Raw genomic sequence first — 16,624 nt, 5'->3', positions numbered from 1 at the left:
AGAGGTGGGGGGACTTTAGACATGGGAGAATGTGAAGGATAATTTGGATTTACAACTTGCTGGACTAAGAATGGTAACCTCTACCTGGACGGGAGCATATCCAGAGATGTTTTGTTCATGTTGCCAGGATGAAGAAGTGGATTATTGTATCTTGAAGAAGACACCAGAACCAGATGTCTCTGTTGTAATCTTACTTCTGGAGATCCAAACTGAAGTGTGAGTAAAGAGTGTACAAGACACTTTAAAGTTACATCTTTAGTTGAAGATAATGTAACACTTGGGGTTATTTTTAAGGGTTTGGAAAGCTGCTGTGCTTGTAGGTTGTTTTTTTTTTAAGTGGTTACATGAGAGTTGAGGGAAGGTAAGTGTAAAAGTAAAACATCTGCAGTATAAAATGCTCCAAGAATTCTTTTTGTATATTGTGGTGGTAGAGGGACAGCAGGCAAGAGCACCTTAATTGTGCTGAATGAACTTAATGAGCTTTGATGTCTTGAGTCACTTTTGCACTCAATATGCAATTTTATTGTTTGTCTTGAACTATGTTTTTTTATGGAAGTAGCTTCAAGTCTGCATGGCTTTCTCTTGCAAGAACTCATGTGTGGTAATGGAGTTTCTTGTGAGATTCTGCTTACCAAAGCTGAAGAAACTTAATCTTCTTCATCTGCTCTTGTATTTCATGTAGAATGTAACACAACAAACAATTCTGCTGTAAGTCATGATCTGGTTCTTGCCTGTTCTTTGTGGTACAAAAACCAAGTCAAGACAAGTTGATTTTCTTTTATTGGGTATATGGCTATGACAGCCTTTTTTAAAATGTTGTTTACTTTTATTTTGTAATAAGTCCTCTTTGTTTCTTTAGTGTGAAAGTACGGTTCTCTTCAGAAGCTGCTTCTATGTTACCTAAAATTTTATTTGTATCTGAGGAAAATGGTACTGCCTTAAATACCAAGCTGCTAAAAACTTCTGAACCAGGCAGTGATTCTGGTAAAAATTCTCCAAAGACCAACGATAATACAGAAGGCAGAGGTAAGCCAGCTAAACCTGACCTGTGTGTGCTTTCACTACTGATTACTCATTGCTGTGCATCCAGCACTGAGTTGTGGTCAGGTTCTGGGGTCCCCTGGGGCTAGAACTTACTGTACATCCTGTGTAAACCTGTGCACAGAGCTTCCTTTGTGCTGGAGTCTGCTGTGATTTGTGTTCACCAGTCCTGTTGAACCATCAGAGACACAATGAGTGTTGGAGACCTTCAGTGCCTCTGAAGAAGGGTTAACAACTTGGTTGTCTTTTGTCCAGCAAGAAGACTAAAGGGGGAATTTTATGGCCAACAAGAACTAGTTGAAGGAAGGTTAGGAGAACAATGATTTCAAGCAATTTTTAGTAGTGGCACATAATGTCTGTTTCCCTTTACTAAGTCTTGGATGTCTGAGATAGGATATTAGGACAGAAAATAAGGAAAATAAATAAGATAGCTTTCCTAAATAGGTATTGCAGTATTGTAGTAGATCATTTTTGCAATCCAATCTCCATATTTTAAAGTTTTAAATAATTGACAAAATAAAACCAGGGCAAACATGATACCATTGACACCAGGTATGCTTTGAGTCAGAAGTTGCATTTGTCTTCACAAGTCCTTTCCAGCCAATATTTTTGAGTCTGTGTCTGTCTAAAGTGTTGAACACCTATCAATTAGAAACTATGGGGAGGGAGGAGTAACTGTACCAGTAATCTTTCTAGGAGGCACAAACCTTTGTCTGACTTCCAGACCAGCAGACAAAACAATTTTATAATCTCAGCTCTAACAGGATTAGTTCATGTTATCCCTTCCTGGCAGAGTTTAGACTTCAGATCAGACTGCTGAGCAGTCTAATCTGGAGCAGTCTGAGTCTGTCTTGGCCTGTCACATTCACAAGCTTTGATACCATTCAAAAGCTTGGACAGCTGTTGGAACGAGTCAAGAGCCAAGGATGGGTGGCACTGGAGATAACAGATCTGACAGCTATAGTTTTGGTTTCTCTGGTGTAAAAAGTGTAGCATGAGTATGGACAGTGCACTGAAGTGTGGGAGCCAAAAGCAAAGCTCAAGTCTTGAGCTTTTGCTTCCTGGTAGAAAGGGATGACCTTATGTTTGAAAAGCTTATAGGAATAGAACTTGTGAACTTGAGGAGAAGTAGAAATTGTGAACTTGATGTGGTACTCTACTGAAGGCTTCTGTCACCTCAAGTTCAGAGGAAATGCTGACATGGCAGGTCACCTATGCTTTTGTAGTTTTTTTGTTTGTATTTTTACTGGGAGCTTATTGGAAAGCTGTGAATTTATTCCTTCCTGATGGTTAATTAGGATTTCCATATGTTTGTCAGGCCATATATTAATGCTCAGATTGAGATTTGTCACTGAGATTAACAGTGCTTGGTCATAACATAAAAAGTGAGAGCTGTAGCTTGCATCTGGTTTAGGTCACCTGCCTCTGGTCAATCTTACCAGAGGGGTTGGAAAGATTTCTGGGGTAGGCTTTTGTAGGAGGTGTAAGAGTAGAGAATCGGATCCTGGCACTTGAGGATGCATTCAGAATGAATTCTGGCTGTGGGAAGAGTCCTCTGAGAGTAAGGAGAGACTGGGAAAGAATCTGTGTTAATGATTAGCTGGGAAACTGCCACGCAGACAAGTGTAGGAAGGTGTGAGTAAGGTATTGACAACGTGGTGGTTTCTGAGGATGTCTAATGCAAACACTAAATGTACCATTCATACTTTTATCTCTAGGTAGGAAGTCCAAACGAAGTACAACATCCTCCCAGGTAAGAAACTATCTGGAGTTCTCTTCCAGGAAGAACCTGGGGGGAGATTCCAGTATAATCATAGCAGAAAAGTGGAGAGTATTTGCTGTTGCTCTCAGCCTCCACTGTAAATACACAAAATCCAAATTTGATTGTCTGGTTGCTGTAGCCAAATGTTTTATTTACCTGCTTAAGAAAATCTAAAGGTTTCTTTTCCCTTTCCCAGAGCATGATAGAACAAGAACATCCTGTTCACAATGACAGAGGAACTTTTTCATTTCAGGTAGGGTGTCTGTCAATATCTGAACACAGTTCCTTCTGTGTCCTACTTTGGAAAAGTAAAAGTCTGGGATATAAATGTCTCTCTGATAGCAGGAGTTTGCCTGAAAATTTAGTGAGCTAAGCATCACTGATAGAAGTCTTTCTTTCAAAGTTTTGGGAACTGCTCTTAAATTTGCTTTCTTGTGGTGCTGTTCTAAATATCATAGTCTATGAGCCTCAGCATATTAAAGTTTACTGTGATGTCAGTAGTGCAGATTGCTGATAACAAATAGCTGTGTCCTGACTGATGACTCAAGGGGAAGATCCTCTGTATGAAACCAGATTAATGCTTTGTTTGAACACCCTGGTTCACTTGTGATGGTTGATTACTATAAAACAAACACATTTTAAATTCTGTTATCTGACACAGATCTCATTTCCAGAGCTATCACAATTTACATAGTTGGAGGAGGAACAGAAAAACTGCAGGGCAATCATAATAAAAATTTTATGCTTTGCCATGTCAAGTATATGATATTTGTGGTTATCTCTTTGTGGTGAGCAAAGTTAAGCACTGATATTTAACAGGCTTGAATTACCAGAGTGCAAAATCCTAGATAGGTGCAATGATTTTGCATCTGGAATTCTCTTGAAACTTCCAGATGTGCTGCTACCCTCAGAACAGTTTGTTTGCTGAAGGGAACCAACTGACCTCAAATGACTGACTTCTTTCATGCTTCAGTAGAGATGAAGCAGGGTTCCTACCAAGGCAACCCTGTTGTGAATGAGAAGAATGCTGACTTTTCTATTCCTTATTTTCAGTTCTTTTTTAACATCACCTCGGATAAACAAGAAGGTCTCTACAGCCTGTATTTCCATAAGTGTGTTGGCAAGAAAGGGCCAGCTAACGATCAGCTGCTGTTTAGTCTTGATGTGAGTATGGCTTCTAAAGGATAATTAACTCGTTAGCTTTGATTGCAACATCTAGCTTCCAGCTCCAGCTTGTAAGCAAGCACACACTCACATGAGTGCACATATGGGGTGGGAAGTGATTCAGAGTTGTGTGCCAGTCTCTGCAGTGGCATTTCTGAAACAAGTGACTACTGTAAAAATAATTAAAATACTGGTTTTTCAGAAATGCCTGAAAATCTGAAGGCTGAGTGTGGGCTGGGTTCAGTCTACACAGTTGTGACCTGATGCTGTAACAAGATGGGAGCTACAACAGCTGCTTGTGTTTTGCTGCAATCAGAAGTTGCTTTTCTCTTTACATGACTGCATATATTATACTGTTGCTGCAATGTAAATTGTTGGTCTTTAAATTCAGTGTTTTTGCTTTTTCTGGCCTAATTAAAGATGTGTTTTTATGGTGTTAGATACACATCCTAAAGGCAATATGTTCTAGCAAATATCTCATCTCTTTTGATGTACAAGGGTTTGGTCCTATGTGGTTTTGGTCATTATCAGAGCTTGGGCTTTCCCTTTTTTCCCTTTCCTGTGCTCATGCTGGTTTATAATGAGCTGGTCTGGTATGAATCCTCTCACTAACCAAAGTACCTCAGCCACATCAGCCCTGAACTGCTTTTTACACGTTTGTGTTAATGCTACTGCAAGGGAACATGGGGGTGTTAAAACTTAGCTGCCCTAACTTGACTCAGACTACTTCAGATCTGCTTCTGAAGTTGTATGTTTAGAAGAGCAGCTTCCCTGAACTGCTGTGTGTCATTTTGACCCACTGAAGTAATTGGAAAGAGAAGAAAACCTGGATGATTGATCTGCTGGAGTGTACTCAGAGATGCAGCACAGCTTCAGTACTCTATGCATTCTTTTATTGAAGTCCTAGCACATATGACTAAGCCACTTAGGGGCATAAATAGAATGCTAAATAATGCTTCTGTTTTCTCAGTCACAGGAAAACAGGCTGGCAGCCCATTGTAGATATTGTTTCTGAATCAAAGGTGGGCAAATTGTGATGTTTGGTAGAGAGAACAGCTATTCTTTGGGAAAATTACTTTGCCTTTCTGAATTGTGTTGCATAACTGAAGCATTGTTTTCCAAGGGGATTATTCTTGTGTGAATAGTTTTGCAAAATGTTTTGAGATTCTTGAGGATGAAGGGTAGATTTTGGTTTTTTCCTCTGAGATGTAAGTCAGCACTTCAGAAAAGCTCATGTTAAATGAGTGAATTTGATTGCAAAATGCAGTTGTTAACTTGGTGCTTTAACAAAATGTTTCCTTTTTTTTAACTGTATGCATAACACACCTTTAATATTCAGATAGATATAACGGAAAAGAATCCTGAAAGCTACCTCTCAGCAGGTGAAATCCCACTGCCAAAACTTTACATTTCCATGGCTATCTTCTTTTTCCTGTCTGGGACTGTATGGATCCACATCCTTCGTAAACGCAGGTAATTTCAGTGTCTGTGACTAGGGGCCTGCCTTGTTTGGTTTTTATTTTTCATTCTTCTTCTTGTAATGCCCAATTCACAGATTTGATCACTTAAAACTTCAAATCTGGCTCAGATTTCTATGGTTAATACACAGTTTATATTTTAAAACTGCTTCAGTCAGAATTGTTGTTGCAGCCTGTTATTCTAAACTTACCAAATCTTACACTGAAAGTTCTTCAGGTAGTGTAATATATATACTGTGGCAAAAAATAGACAGGAAATTCCTGTAGTTGATGTCAAAAGGAGATGACTTTGAAAAGAAATAACGAGAAGAAATTGATCACTTTTCTTCATTTGGGAAATGGCAACTTATGGCAGTAGACAGCCATAAATATCTTGATTGTGGTTTGAAATATGTTTAGCAAATTTTCTAATCATTAAGATATATATGTATGTATGTATATATATGCAGGATGTTCTTATTTAATAATTTCAATTATCCTAAGCTGTAAAAATCAGGGGTTTAGAACAAGAAGTTGAATTACTGCTCAGGATGTTGTAGAAGCTTGGACTACAGCGTTAAGGAGAATCTTTTTACACTGATGGTCAACTCAGCCTGGGAGTGACTGCTTGACACAAATTTTAAGGAACTATCCTTGGAAACTGAATTTTTTACTGTTGACTTTTTAAGTAATACTCTTCCTTCTTTTTTTTTTCTTCCCAGAAATGATGTCTTTAAGATCCACTGGCTCATGGCAGCCCTTCCTTTCACCAAATCATTGTCCTTAGTCTTCCATGCGGTGCGTACAACATCTCTGCCTGAAGTTGTTCAGCTAGGAAGTAGAAACATGGAATCCAGGACATGCTGTTAGGGAAATCTGCTTTGGAGAGAGGACAGTGGGAGGGAGAGCTGGTCTTAATACTGAAGCATTAGAACTGAACTGCAGCTCTTTGGTAGAATTGTTTGTTTTCATCACCAAATTATTATTTAAAATACTGTTTTGATCATGGCCTGAAGTGCTGAAGCAGCAAGGGCTGGGGGTTGAATGAGTTCCACAAATTTTAGTGTTTTGGCCATCTGCAGTGGGCCTGAAAGCTTGGGCTGTGCTGCTGCTTCAGCTGCAGGGCTTGTAGTAAATATTAATAAATGAAAACCTTGATGAACGTTTGTAAAATTCAAGGGCAAGGAAGTATTATGGTGTATGGCAACAGACCTCACCTTATCACCTCTGAGACTTTCCATAGATAATGTCTCTGTTGAATTGTATTGACTTTCCCTTTCCACTGAAAATATCTCATGAAGAAAGGTCATGGCAAGCATTTAATCCTTCAGTGTTTGTGCCAGACATGATCTTCACTTTCATGTCCATGGTGTTTTACCTGCTACAAATATTTTTGAAGTCTAATGAAGTGAATGTGGCTTCCAGTAAAAATGAAACTAGCAAGCCTCTCATTACCTAATGCAGCTGAACCTGAAAAATGAATGAATAAGTAGGTTCCAACTGCAGTTGTTTCACTGTAGTTGAGCACGGGAGTTGTGTGGGAAGGATGTAGATTGTACAAGATACATCCACTAGCACTTGGGAAATAGAGCAAATGGAAATTATCTCATTGTTGCTAAACAAAAGTAGAATGTGTTGGGAGGAAGTGCTCTCTAAATGTGACAGAGCTGGGTTTGTACACACTGACTGGAAAGCAGAACTGGCAGTGGATGTGGAGCAGACCTGTTTTTAGAGGGTGGGGGTGTCAAAGAGCAGCCTGTAAAGTGCTGTATTTTCTGCTTCCAGATCGACTATCACTACATCTCTTCTCAGGGATTCCCCATTGAGGGCTGGGCTGTTGTTTACTACATCACTCACCTGTAAGTATGTCAGAAGACTGATGTGATAGATTCAAATTGCCACTGGGGCTGCCTCCCTCCTGAACAAAGTGAGAAATTGTTGTGTTCTCATGCAGACCACAGTACCAAGGACTCAGCAATCAGCCCTGTGTGCAGGGGAAAGCTCCACTTACAGAGGGCAGCTGCAGAGAATTGGCACTTCTGTGGGTGGAGGAGTAAAAGGATAACAAATGCTTTACTTTTCTTTGTTCACACTAATATTCAAGTATCTAATTGGCTCCTGGTATGAATGGTAAGTGGGTACAGCTGCCAGTATTTGCTGCTGTTCACAATGGTGAACGGATGACTCCCCCAGGAAAAGATTGCTTATATTGGGAATGAAGCCTAATATTGCTCTGTGATACACAGTTGTAACAAGTACATCTGCCTCACTATTGTGGGATGGATAAGTGCTTGCCAAAACTATGGATAGGGAAGCATTTGTTTGGGTTTGTGGCTTTATTGGCAGTGGGAGAAACCTGGGCAGAAGAGGAAGTGTGATAAAATAAAATCAAGTCTCTCAATGCAGTGTCTTTTTCTCTTCCAGACTGAAGGGAGCTCTTCTCTTCATCACTATTGCCCTCATTGGCACAGGCTGGGCTTTCATTAAGCACATCCTGTCAGATAAAGACAAAAAAATTTTCATGATTGTCATCCCACTTCAGGTGAGGACCAATCTTTGCTGATACTTCCTGTATTGTGGGAGAGCTGCTTGTGCAAATTGGAAAAGGCTGTGAAAATTGCACACAATATCATGTAGTTCTTGCTTGTATGAGTCTATTGGCTATTTCCTAGTCCAGAAGTTACTGTAGGTCTCCCAATTTTTCTCCCATATGAAGCATGAGATAATGGTGATCAGACAGTTTCAGCAAATAAAAACTGGCTATAAGGAGTGGGAAAAAACTTGGGCTGGAAAACAGTGCTAAACGACTAAGTAGAGGAATTGAATTCAAGTTGTCACTGCTGAAATGCTGCTGAATGTCTTTATGAAATAAAAAGTGGGAAAAACAAGGCTTGTATGTCTCTTGGGCCTGAGGGAAACATTCCCAGTGGTTCAGAGTGGTCAGTGCTGGTCTCCTGCTTGAAGAACTGAAGTACATAGGAGAACAGAACTTTTGTTTGTTGTATATAGAAGAGATTTTCTGCAAGCCCTTACCAGAAGTATATATAATTATTGTCTGAGGCTCTTACAGAGCTCAGGTGTGGAGTACAAAAGATGGTCAATGACCAATCTGAATTACTGGCTTAATTTAGAATTCTGTGTTTTCACATTGGCTGTATGTGCCACACAGTACTGTGTCTATGTTTCAATAAGTAAATTTTGTTCCTTTTTATCTCAACTGATACAGTAGATTCAGCACAGTGTATTACAAAAGAACTACTTTCTGAGTGTCAGCAGGAATAAGTTCCCATCAGTTTTATTTCTGTAAATCTTATGAAGATGCTGCTGAATATGTGACTTGTGGATGTAGAGCTGCAGAAAAATCACTGATGTTACTGGCTGGGCTTTTGCTGAATTGGCAGGCCAACTTCTTGGGCAGTTTCTAAACCATCACCATGTCTTTTTGTGTAGGTACTGGCAAACGTGGCCTACATTATCATAGAGTCAACAGAGGAGGGGACAACTGAGTATGGGCTGTGGAAAGAAATCCTTTTCCTGGTGGACTTGCTGTGCTGTGGAGCCATCCTGTTCCCAGTGGTATGGTGAGTTGCTGTATGTGAAAAACACGTGAACTAAAGGGCAGCAACAGCTCTGCCAAAGCAAAAGAACTGTGCTCCTGTGGAGTCAAGCATTCTGTTGACTTTCATAGACCTCATCAGCCTTAACATTTCAGTCTAGTGCTGTGGAAGATGCTCATTTTGGGGATATTAGAGTAGGGATAAGGGAAGGTGGGTGGCAGTTCAAATGTGGCCAACACTGTGCAGATTGTAGGTGCTTTTGAAACTTGAAATTTTGCAGAAGTGTTGACTCTCTAAATTGAAAAATGGGATTTGGCTTCACTGACTGAGATTAGATACTTGACTGCTAAATTTCAAAACAGTAGTGTTATCTAAGATGAGGGCTGCCTTCAAGCAGAAGTAGCATGTTTATTTGACTGTTTATAAGAAATAATCCCACAGGGAGTATTTCCCCGCCCTTCCTTCCACTCTACTTGGCAGGGAATAATGTTGGTTATATAAAACTCGACCAAAACACAGATAATTCAGATAAACACTATTGTTGCTGCTTGCCAGTTAGCCAGAACATTTATCTTCTAAATACATTTTGTCTTAATTGGATAAACAGCTGGGTTTAAAGGAGGATATCAAGGAGCTTCTGGCTCCTTGGTTAGTAAACACAGAATGTCCCTCTTTTTCTCCACTATCTCCATTATTTTTTTCTGAAATGAAGATTATATAAATGTCTGGTAGGATGTCATCACTCTAGAGTGTAACTCTTGAGTGTTTCAGAGAAAGGTATCACTCAGTAGATAGAAATAAGCTTCAGCTTGACTTGTGAAGGTGGGTTTCACCTGTCCTTCTCTTCCCCTACACACTCATGGTGGCCTTCTGCCAAGGCTGGGAGATGTCTTCCAAGAAATTTGCACTACTCACTTGTCCTTCCCCTTGCTTCAGTCAAAATGCTTCATCTCTGAGGTTGAGAGCATTTGGCAATGGTAAATAAAAGCTCAGGGGTATTGACTTCAGTTGCAGAGAGACTCGATCTCCTGTGATAAAGGTGACTTCTGCAGTCACAGTTCTTGCTACCTAATGCTGGGTATGTCCAACCTAGTGAGGTGCTGGTACAAAACTTAGTTTCCATAAAGGAATTGTATCTGAAAAACAAATGTGAGCTGTCTTGTGACTGTTTATGGTGTGCAGCCAGTGTTCCTGCATTGCCATGGTGCCAACATAAACTGGCAGTGAAGCCCCTGACATAAAATCCTGCCCCTTTTTCCTCTGGATGGTGTCACTGCAGCTGGTGGGATGATTCATGTGAGCAAGGTGACTAAGACTTGGCCCCTGCATTTACATTCCTGCAGGGTAGTTTCTGTTACATAAGATGCCTATGTAGACATGTAAGCTGTAATCAACTATTTAAATGAAAAGAGCTTAAAAGAGCAGTAAGATGCCAAATGCTTGGCAGTACTTTGAAGAGTAGCTCAGCTTAATTGTACAAGTGGAAAGCATTATGCTGGAAAATGCCCCAGTTTCTCACTCTGCTCCCTCCCTCCCACAAAGCTTTCTGTAGGCTGAAGTAGGTTTTAGCAATCTGCTTTCTTAATCCCAAGGAAACAGAGATACTGGAGCTGACTGCCTGAGCAGGGGGCACGAGGGGGAAGTGTGTGCTGTGCTAAGCACAGTTAATTGTGAGGATACTCCAGCCATAAAGAGCTAACAAAACTTGTCAGTGAGCTAGAGAGGACTACTGTGAAAAGGGAGTGTAAAATTTACCATTAATCTAGTCTTTATTTTTCAGGTCAATAAGACATTTGCAAGAGGCTTCAGCAACAGATGGGAAAGGCAAGTAATCTGTGTTCTTTCTCCTATGTTATATGTTATAATGCTAGAATTTCAAGCACATGATGCTGATGTAAAAATCAAACTAAGACTATAAATCTACACTGTGTTAGTGCCACTCTGCTTTTCCTCAGTGGGCTCATGGGAATAAGTTTTGAAAAAATTACCTTTTTCTTATATTGCTTTAATTATCAGATTAACATTGTGTAACCCATTCTCTGCTGCTTGCACAGCTCTTCATACTTGAGCTCAACATGACATCTAGAGCAAATAATCTTGACAGATTTTCCATTTTTTCCTCATTTGAGTGTTCAGAAACAGAACTAGAAATGAATTCCAGAATTGCTGACTATTAGCCCAAATAGACCCACTTACTTCAGTTTCTGCAGAAATATATTCCTGTGAGAATAGAAGGAAATAAACCTCATTATGAAACAAAACATAAGTTGGCATTCAATGTAGCACAGTTCCTGACTTGTCCATGTTTGTACAGCAGCTCCAAGGGCTGCCTGTGGAAAGTGGAGTTATGTTTATTGTAGCACTGAAAAGGAGCTGATGGATGGAAAGGCCAAACGTGGCTGCTTGGAGTGCTTTTCCTGCCTTATTTGCTCTTTTCTTCTGGATTAGTTCCTTGGATACAAGCTGTGGAGTACAGCACTGGCTTCCTTGGAAGCAGGCAGCCTTTTCCATCTTCTGTCAGTCAGTGGTTTACTCTTTAAAGCTTCATTAATAGAAGGTCATTTGTTGGCAACAGCCTTTTAACTTCAGCCCCATCCTTCAACTCTTGTCTCTCCTTTCTGGAATTCTGTAGCCAGGTCTGGATACTTCTTCCAGCCATTTCCTTGGCTTTCACAGAAACTTCTGCATTTCACTGCTGATTGTAGCTAAAATGTAAGTCTGGGTACTGAGTTTATCTCTGCGCAGACCACAGGTTAGTTCACTTTTTGCCATCTGTTAAATGTAAACAATACTTATGAGCCTAGCATGCTTTTTTGATGTCCCAAGCTGTTAAAAATGCCACCAAACAACAACCCTACAAGCAAACCCAAACCTAAAAGTGAAAAATTACTAATTTCTAATAGAAACAAATGTTAAAAGGATAATTTATCAAAGTGTTATATTAATGTTGTTGGTAGCTTTCTTATCAGTGCGTTCACTTGAGTTCAGTGACATTTTCTGATGGATTTGTTTTACCTTGTCCACTGAGCATATCTTCTGGAATATTTATGCTCTTACCTTTAGAAAGTCTGATAAGGTCAGATTTCCTTGAAACAGTCTTTCTTCTGAACCAAGGTCTTCACACACCAGGCCTGATTCTTAGCTGGGTGGCAATGAATCTGACTGTCCTGGTGGTGAGCACACAGCAATTAGTGCACATAATTAAGACACAAACCCTTCAGGTATGTGTGGCCCTAGGTGATCCCCCTGTACTTACTTTAGTTGTTATCACAAGATGGTGCTGTGGAGTCTGATAAACCTTAGACATCTGAGAAGGAGAGAAGTGAGGTGACCAACAGTAGGGATGTTCAGTGTATAGGCTCAACCTATCCAACTTAACATGAAATGCAGATCTGAGTAAATCTGGGCAGTTCTGTAGGTACACTGTGGTGTGTAAAAAATGTGGAGGGAAAAAAAAAGGCAATTTGAGAGGAACTGGCTGTGTCTGTACAGCTAGTCAGTGCTATGCACTGTTTTAGTCCTGTTTTGTGTTGTTCTCCATGGGTGATGATGCTCTTTATTGTGAGTGTTGCTTGTGAATCACCTGCTGCTGTTCCCAGCTTTACCTACTGCTGTTGCCATCTGGTTGTGCAGATCCTGCACGTTCAGTAACTGTGTATTCAGGGGGACTTAGCAACTGTGTTATACTACACTGATAATAAAAGAATAGCTAAGGAATAGATTTTCAGGGAAAACATTGCACAAGCTGAGAGCAGATTGTGGCTGCAATGCTGGGACTCACTTGTGGAACACAATCTGGTTGGACTATTTAGAGGCTGTTGAGAGGAGCCCACAGGGAGCAAGTGAATGGCAATGTGATGCCAGAAGCAGAATGTTACCTAGTGCTGTTGTGCTGCTAGTGTGTCTGGTTGTGAAAACCAAAAGCGATTTGGTTGCACTGTGAAAAGATGAAATCATTCATGTTAGGCTTATCAATGAATTCTCATTACTAGAACCACATGCTCTATAAGCTTCACTTGGAGACCCTGTTCTTCTGAAGTGCTGCTCAATGTCTCAGCTTCTCATGAGAATTAAAGAATAGAAACAGTGCTTACTGTTAAATCATGAGCATTTTTCCCCCTGCAGTTAGTTTCCTCCTGAAGTAATAAAAGTTACTGGATCTTCTTTTTATGTAGTTAAACTACCTTGTGGTTAGAGCTGGCTGGATTGTGTGCAGACACTGCTAGCTGGGCTGCCTCTGGCCTGCTGGGATTTATTGTCTAGTCAAAGGCTGCTTTCCCTCTTCTCTCACACAGACTTCATTAACTTATAGGATGTATTGGGGAATTACATATTACACATTCAATAGCTGGCACTGAGTCTTCTGGTGACATCCTTGCTGGTGAGAAAGACCTAAGGAAAATTATTTTTGCTTCCTTGCATCTGTTAGGACTAACAGCTCCAGGACTTTATGGCTCAGTATCCTGGTGGTGCTTCCTTATTGTTTGTCATGCTCTCTTCCAGCTGCTTCTCCACCTGTTTATTAGGTAGCAATCCCCTGGGTCAAGTGACAGCCATGACTGGAGTGTGGCTGGACTGGGAATGAAGCAGATTTGAATTTTCCAGACCCTTAGTCTGGGCTCATCATAGGCTTTTGTTTTAGCAATGTACAATTAATAAAAAAGCCTATTATAAGTGACTCTGATTTAGAGTCACTAGCTAGTAGTCTTTTAAACTAGATTTGATATTTTAAAAGAAAAGCAAAGTGGGAAAGCTGGAGAAATGTGTCTAAAGCCGTAATTATCCAGGGAGACCTGAATACCCAGATGCTGTGGATTGCTAGTGAAGAGTAGAGTTGGGCTGTGGCTGAGTTTGAGCTGCCTGGTTGTTTGCTTTTTTCCCCTTGAAGGTGATCTTTAAAGCAGTATATCTGACCTACACAGGCTTCTTATCTTGCACAGCAGTGGGCGTAAACATCCCATTTTTAGAATCTTTTTTCCTCCCCTTTTAAAATCGCCACCTTCAGACTTAAGCAACTGCTTAGCTATACCTCTTTGATCTGTCACTACATCTTCCTTCAGGTAGGAGCCTTTGCTCTCTGTCCATTTGTAGATCTGCATTGCAAATGTCTTGCAGATTTAAGGAAATCAGCCTTGTAAACTGACCTAGAATTTTCAGCCTGCAAAGCTGCTCAATTGCCACCACCTTGTTTACAGGCATCTCAAGAAAAGAGAGGGAATATGTATATTATTTATATGTAATTTTTGTTTGAAACTCCAAGTTTTTGGTCACTGGACCTCTCAAGTCTCATAGAACACCCTTGTGATCACATCCTCTGTTGTTTGAGGGAGGAATGGGGTTGGAAAGCATTGCTGCAGTTTGTTCTGCTGGTACCTGTGCCTTTGTGGTGAGAGATGTGACACGGCACGATCAGATCATGGGTTGCTGTTTTCCTGGAGCACTGCAGCATGATACAGTTGGCAGCAGAATTAAGGGAAATACATTACAGCCTGTCACTCCCAGGCATCATTCATTCCCTGTGTTCTGTGCAGTGGGCAAATGATGATTAATGCTTTTGTGCTTGCCCTAATGTCAGGAAAAACCATTTGCACTATTCAGTGTCTTCCTGCTGCTGTGCCATGAAAAGGCTGTGAGCAAAGAGCCTGGTCCTGTGTGGTGCAGAGCAGCCTGTGCTTGGCTGGGCTCAGCACCACCTCCAGGTGCCCCAAAGAGCTGTCCAGGGTTGATGTGGCAACTCTGTGTTGGAGATACGGTGCTTATCCTGTTCTTTGGACTTTCATCTGACCCTGGTGAAGTGCTTTCGTGCCAAATGGGTGATGTGGTTCAGGACATTCAAGATTAAGGAGTCTGTGCCACCTTCTGCGTGGCACTGAGCCTTGCTGTATCTGTCTGACCTCTTCTTTCTAGTACAGGAATGCTTTTAAGCAGAGAGCTGAGGCTGTAGAGCTGCACTTCCCAGAGCTGATTTTTCGAGGGTTACATCTACATGTGCTGCATCATTGGGGAGGGCAGAAAGCTTTCATTTACAGTTTGATAATGGCACAGATCCCATCTCAAATGCACCATCGTGAGTAGGGCAAGCAGAGCATTGCAGAAATACTTTCAGCTGTACCTTGAGCACGTTCAGTGGCTGCATTATGGTTTTTCTTTATGGATTGTATTGTCTGGGCTCGAGCTCCCTGCGCCCTCAGCTGCAATCTTGTGATTGTTATTACATACATTTACTGAAAAGGTCGGATTTATTCATCAAAAGGCTATTGTGTGGTGTGCAAGTGGATGGTCCAGCTTTTTCCATCTTATAGACAGCCTCAACATTGAAAATTAGCATGGGGACAATCTCAGTAAGAGACTGCTTATCAAAATACTGAGGTGTGCTCTGTTTTGATCGATGCAGGTCAGGCTGTTGCAGGCACAAGCTGTTAAAGTAAATGGTGATAGAGAGGGAGAACTGAGGGAAGCAAGGTATATATGTTATGTTTCTTGGAGAATGGCTTTTATCTTTTTAATTACTGTCTGAAAGAACATGAATTAATTTCTAAAACCTTTAGTGGAAGGTCTCTTTTTAATTTATTTTTTTTCTTCTCTGCAGTTAAGTACTGTCCTTTGCAGAATGGTTATCATACTCGAAATATAAATTTACCCAACCTTTACTGCATGCTGTGATTACTGCTGTGTTATCACAGCCTTACAGGTTCAGCTTGCAAGTGATTCAAGTTGTAAGTGACAGCTGCTGCCTGAGCCTCGCTCCTTGTAAATGCTGCTGTTGCTGTCTGGACTGCCAGGCTGAGGTGAACAGAAATCTTTGAGTGTCCATGATAGCAAGACTCAAATAATAATGCTTGGAGCACATTCAGCCTGTGAAGAAGCAATTCACAAGCTGCTGATGCCAAGCAATGATGATTTTAGATTTTTCTCCAGAACAGTGTGTCCCGTAACTTTGAGTTGTTTAAAAAAAACTGGCAGAATTTTGTAGACATGCATTAATGCTGACTTACGTATCTGATAGTGGAGAGAAATATTGCTGCAGTTGAGGAGAGCAAGTCAGCTTCCACAGGTAGTTTAGCCTTTCTCCTTGGTGGTGGCTGTCTTTTTTTCCTCTCCTTGCCCCTCTTTCCCATACTCAGCCATTCTGGATATATGAATATACCAATTTATGACTCAGCTATTGATTATCATGATGAATAGCTGCAATGTTGAGCTATGCTTCATCAGCTGGGTGAGGTGGAATTATGACACTTCATTTGGTAGTCAGATCTTTGGCTCTGCTGTCCTTTCATCCTGTGCAGTGCATGAATCCACCAGAAATGACTCCCCAGCTCACTGGTGTTGACTGTAAAGCACTGATAGACTGGCAGTTTGAATCACAGCTGTTGAGTTGGTGTTCCTTCAACTACAAAGCCTGGTAATTCTCCTGGCCTGTCAGTGCACCAACTGGTGGCAGTTCTTGAAGTTGGACGCGTTGAGTTCAAAATAGATCCTTCTGTGTGCAAACCGGTGTGTGGGAAATCACAAGATCTTCATGGTCACATTTAATGCAGCTCTTCTTTAAATAGGACAATACTGCTTCCCTGTTTCACAATTCAGAGCACTTATCATGCATATTTACATGCTTTAATCTTTCACCAACTCTATTAGGAAAAGCT

At 40.8% G+C, this 16,624-nt stretch overlaps 1 protein-coding gene across 5 annotated transcripts in view; it reads left to right on the top strand.

The window, feature by feature from the left end:
• GPR107 (G protein-coupled receptor 107) overlaps positions 1-16,624 on the top strand; it is a 44,825-nt gene that overhangs the window by 5,818 nt on the left and 22,383 nt on the right. For all 5 annotated transcript variants that reach the window (XM_033518533.1, XM_033518535.1, XM_033518534.1 and 2 more), the window contains exons 4-14: positions 128-216; positions 860-1,026; positions 2,760-2,794; positions 3,000-3,056; positions 3,857-3,967; positions 5,307-5,440; positions 6,147-6,222; positions 7,210-7,283; positions 7,849-7,966; positions 8,875-9,005; positions 10,762-10,805. In XM_033518533.1, coding sequence (XP_033374424.1) covers positions 128-216; positions 860-1,026; positions 2,760-2,794; positions 3,000-3,056; positions 3,857-3,967; positions 5,307-5,440; positions 6,147-6,222; positions 7,210-7,283; positions 7,849-7,966; positions 8,875-9,005; positions 10,762-10,805 — 1,036 coding nt within the window. The remainder of the gene's footprint in view (positions 1-127; positions 217-859; positions 1,027-2,759; positions 2,795-2,999; positions 3,057-3,856; positions 3,968-5,306; positions 5,441-6,146; positions 6,223-7,209; positions 7,284-7,848; positions 7,967-8,874; positions 9,006-10,761; positions 10,806-16,624) is intronic.

This window comes from Parus major, chromosome 17 (genome assembly GCF_001522545.3).
Source record: "Parus major isolate Abel chromosome 17, Parus_major1.1, whole genome shotgun sequence".
NCBI classification, from domain to species: Eukaryota; Metazoa; Chordata; class Aves; order Passeriformes; family Paridae; genus Parus; species Parus major.
This window is presented reverse-complemented; position numbering and strand designations above follow the sequence as displayed.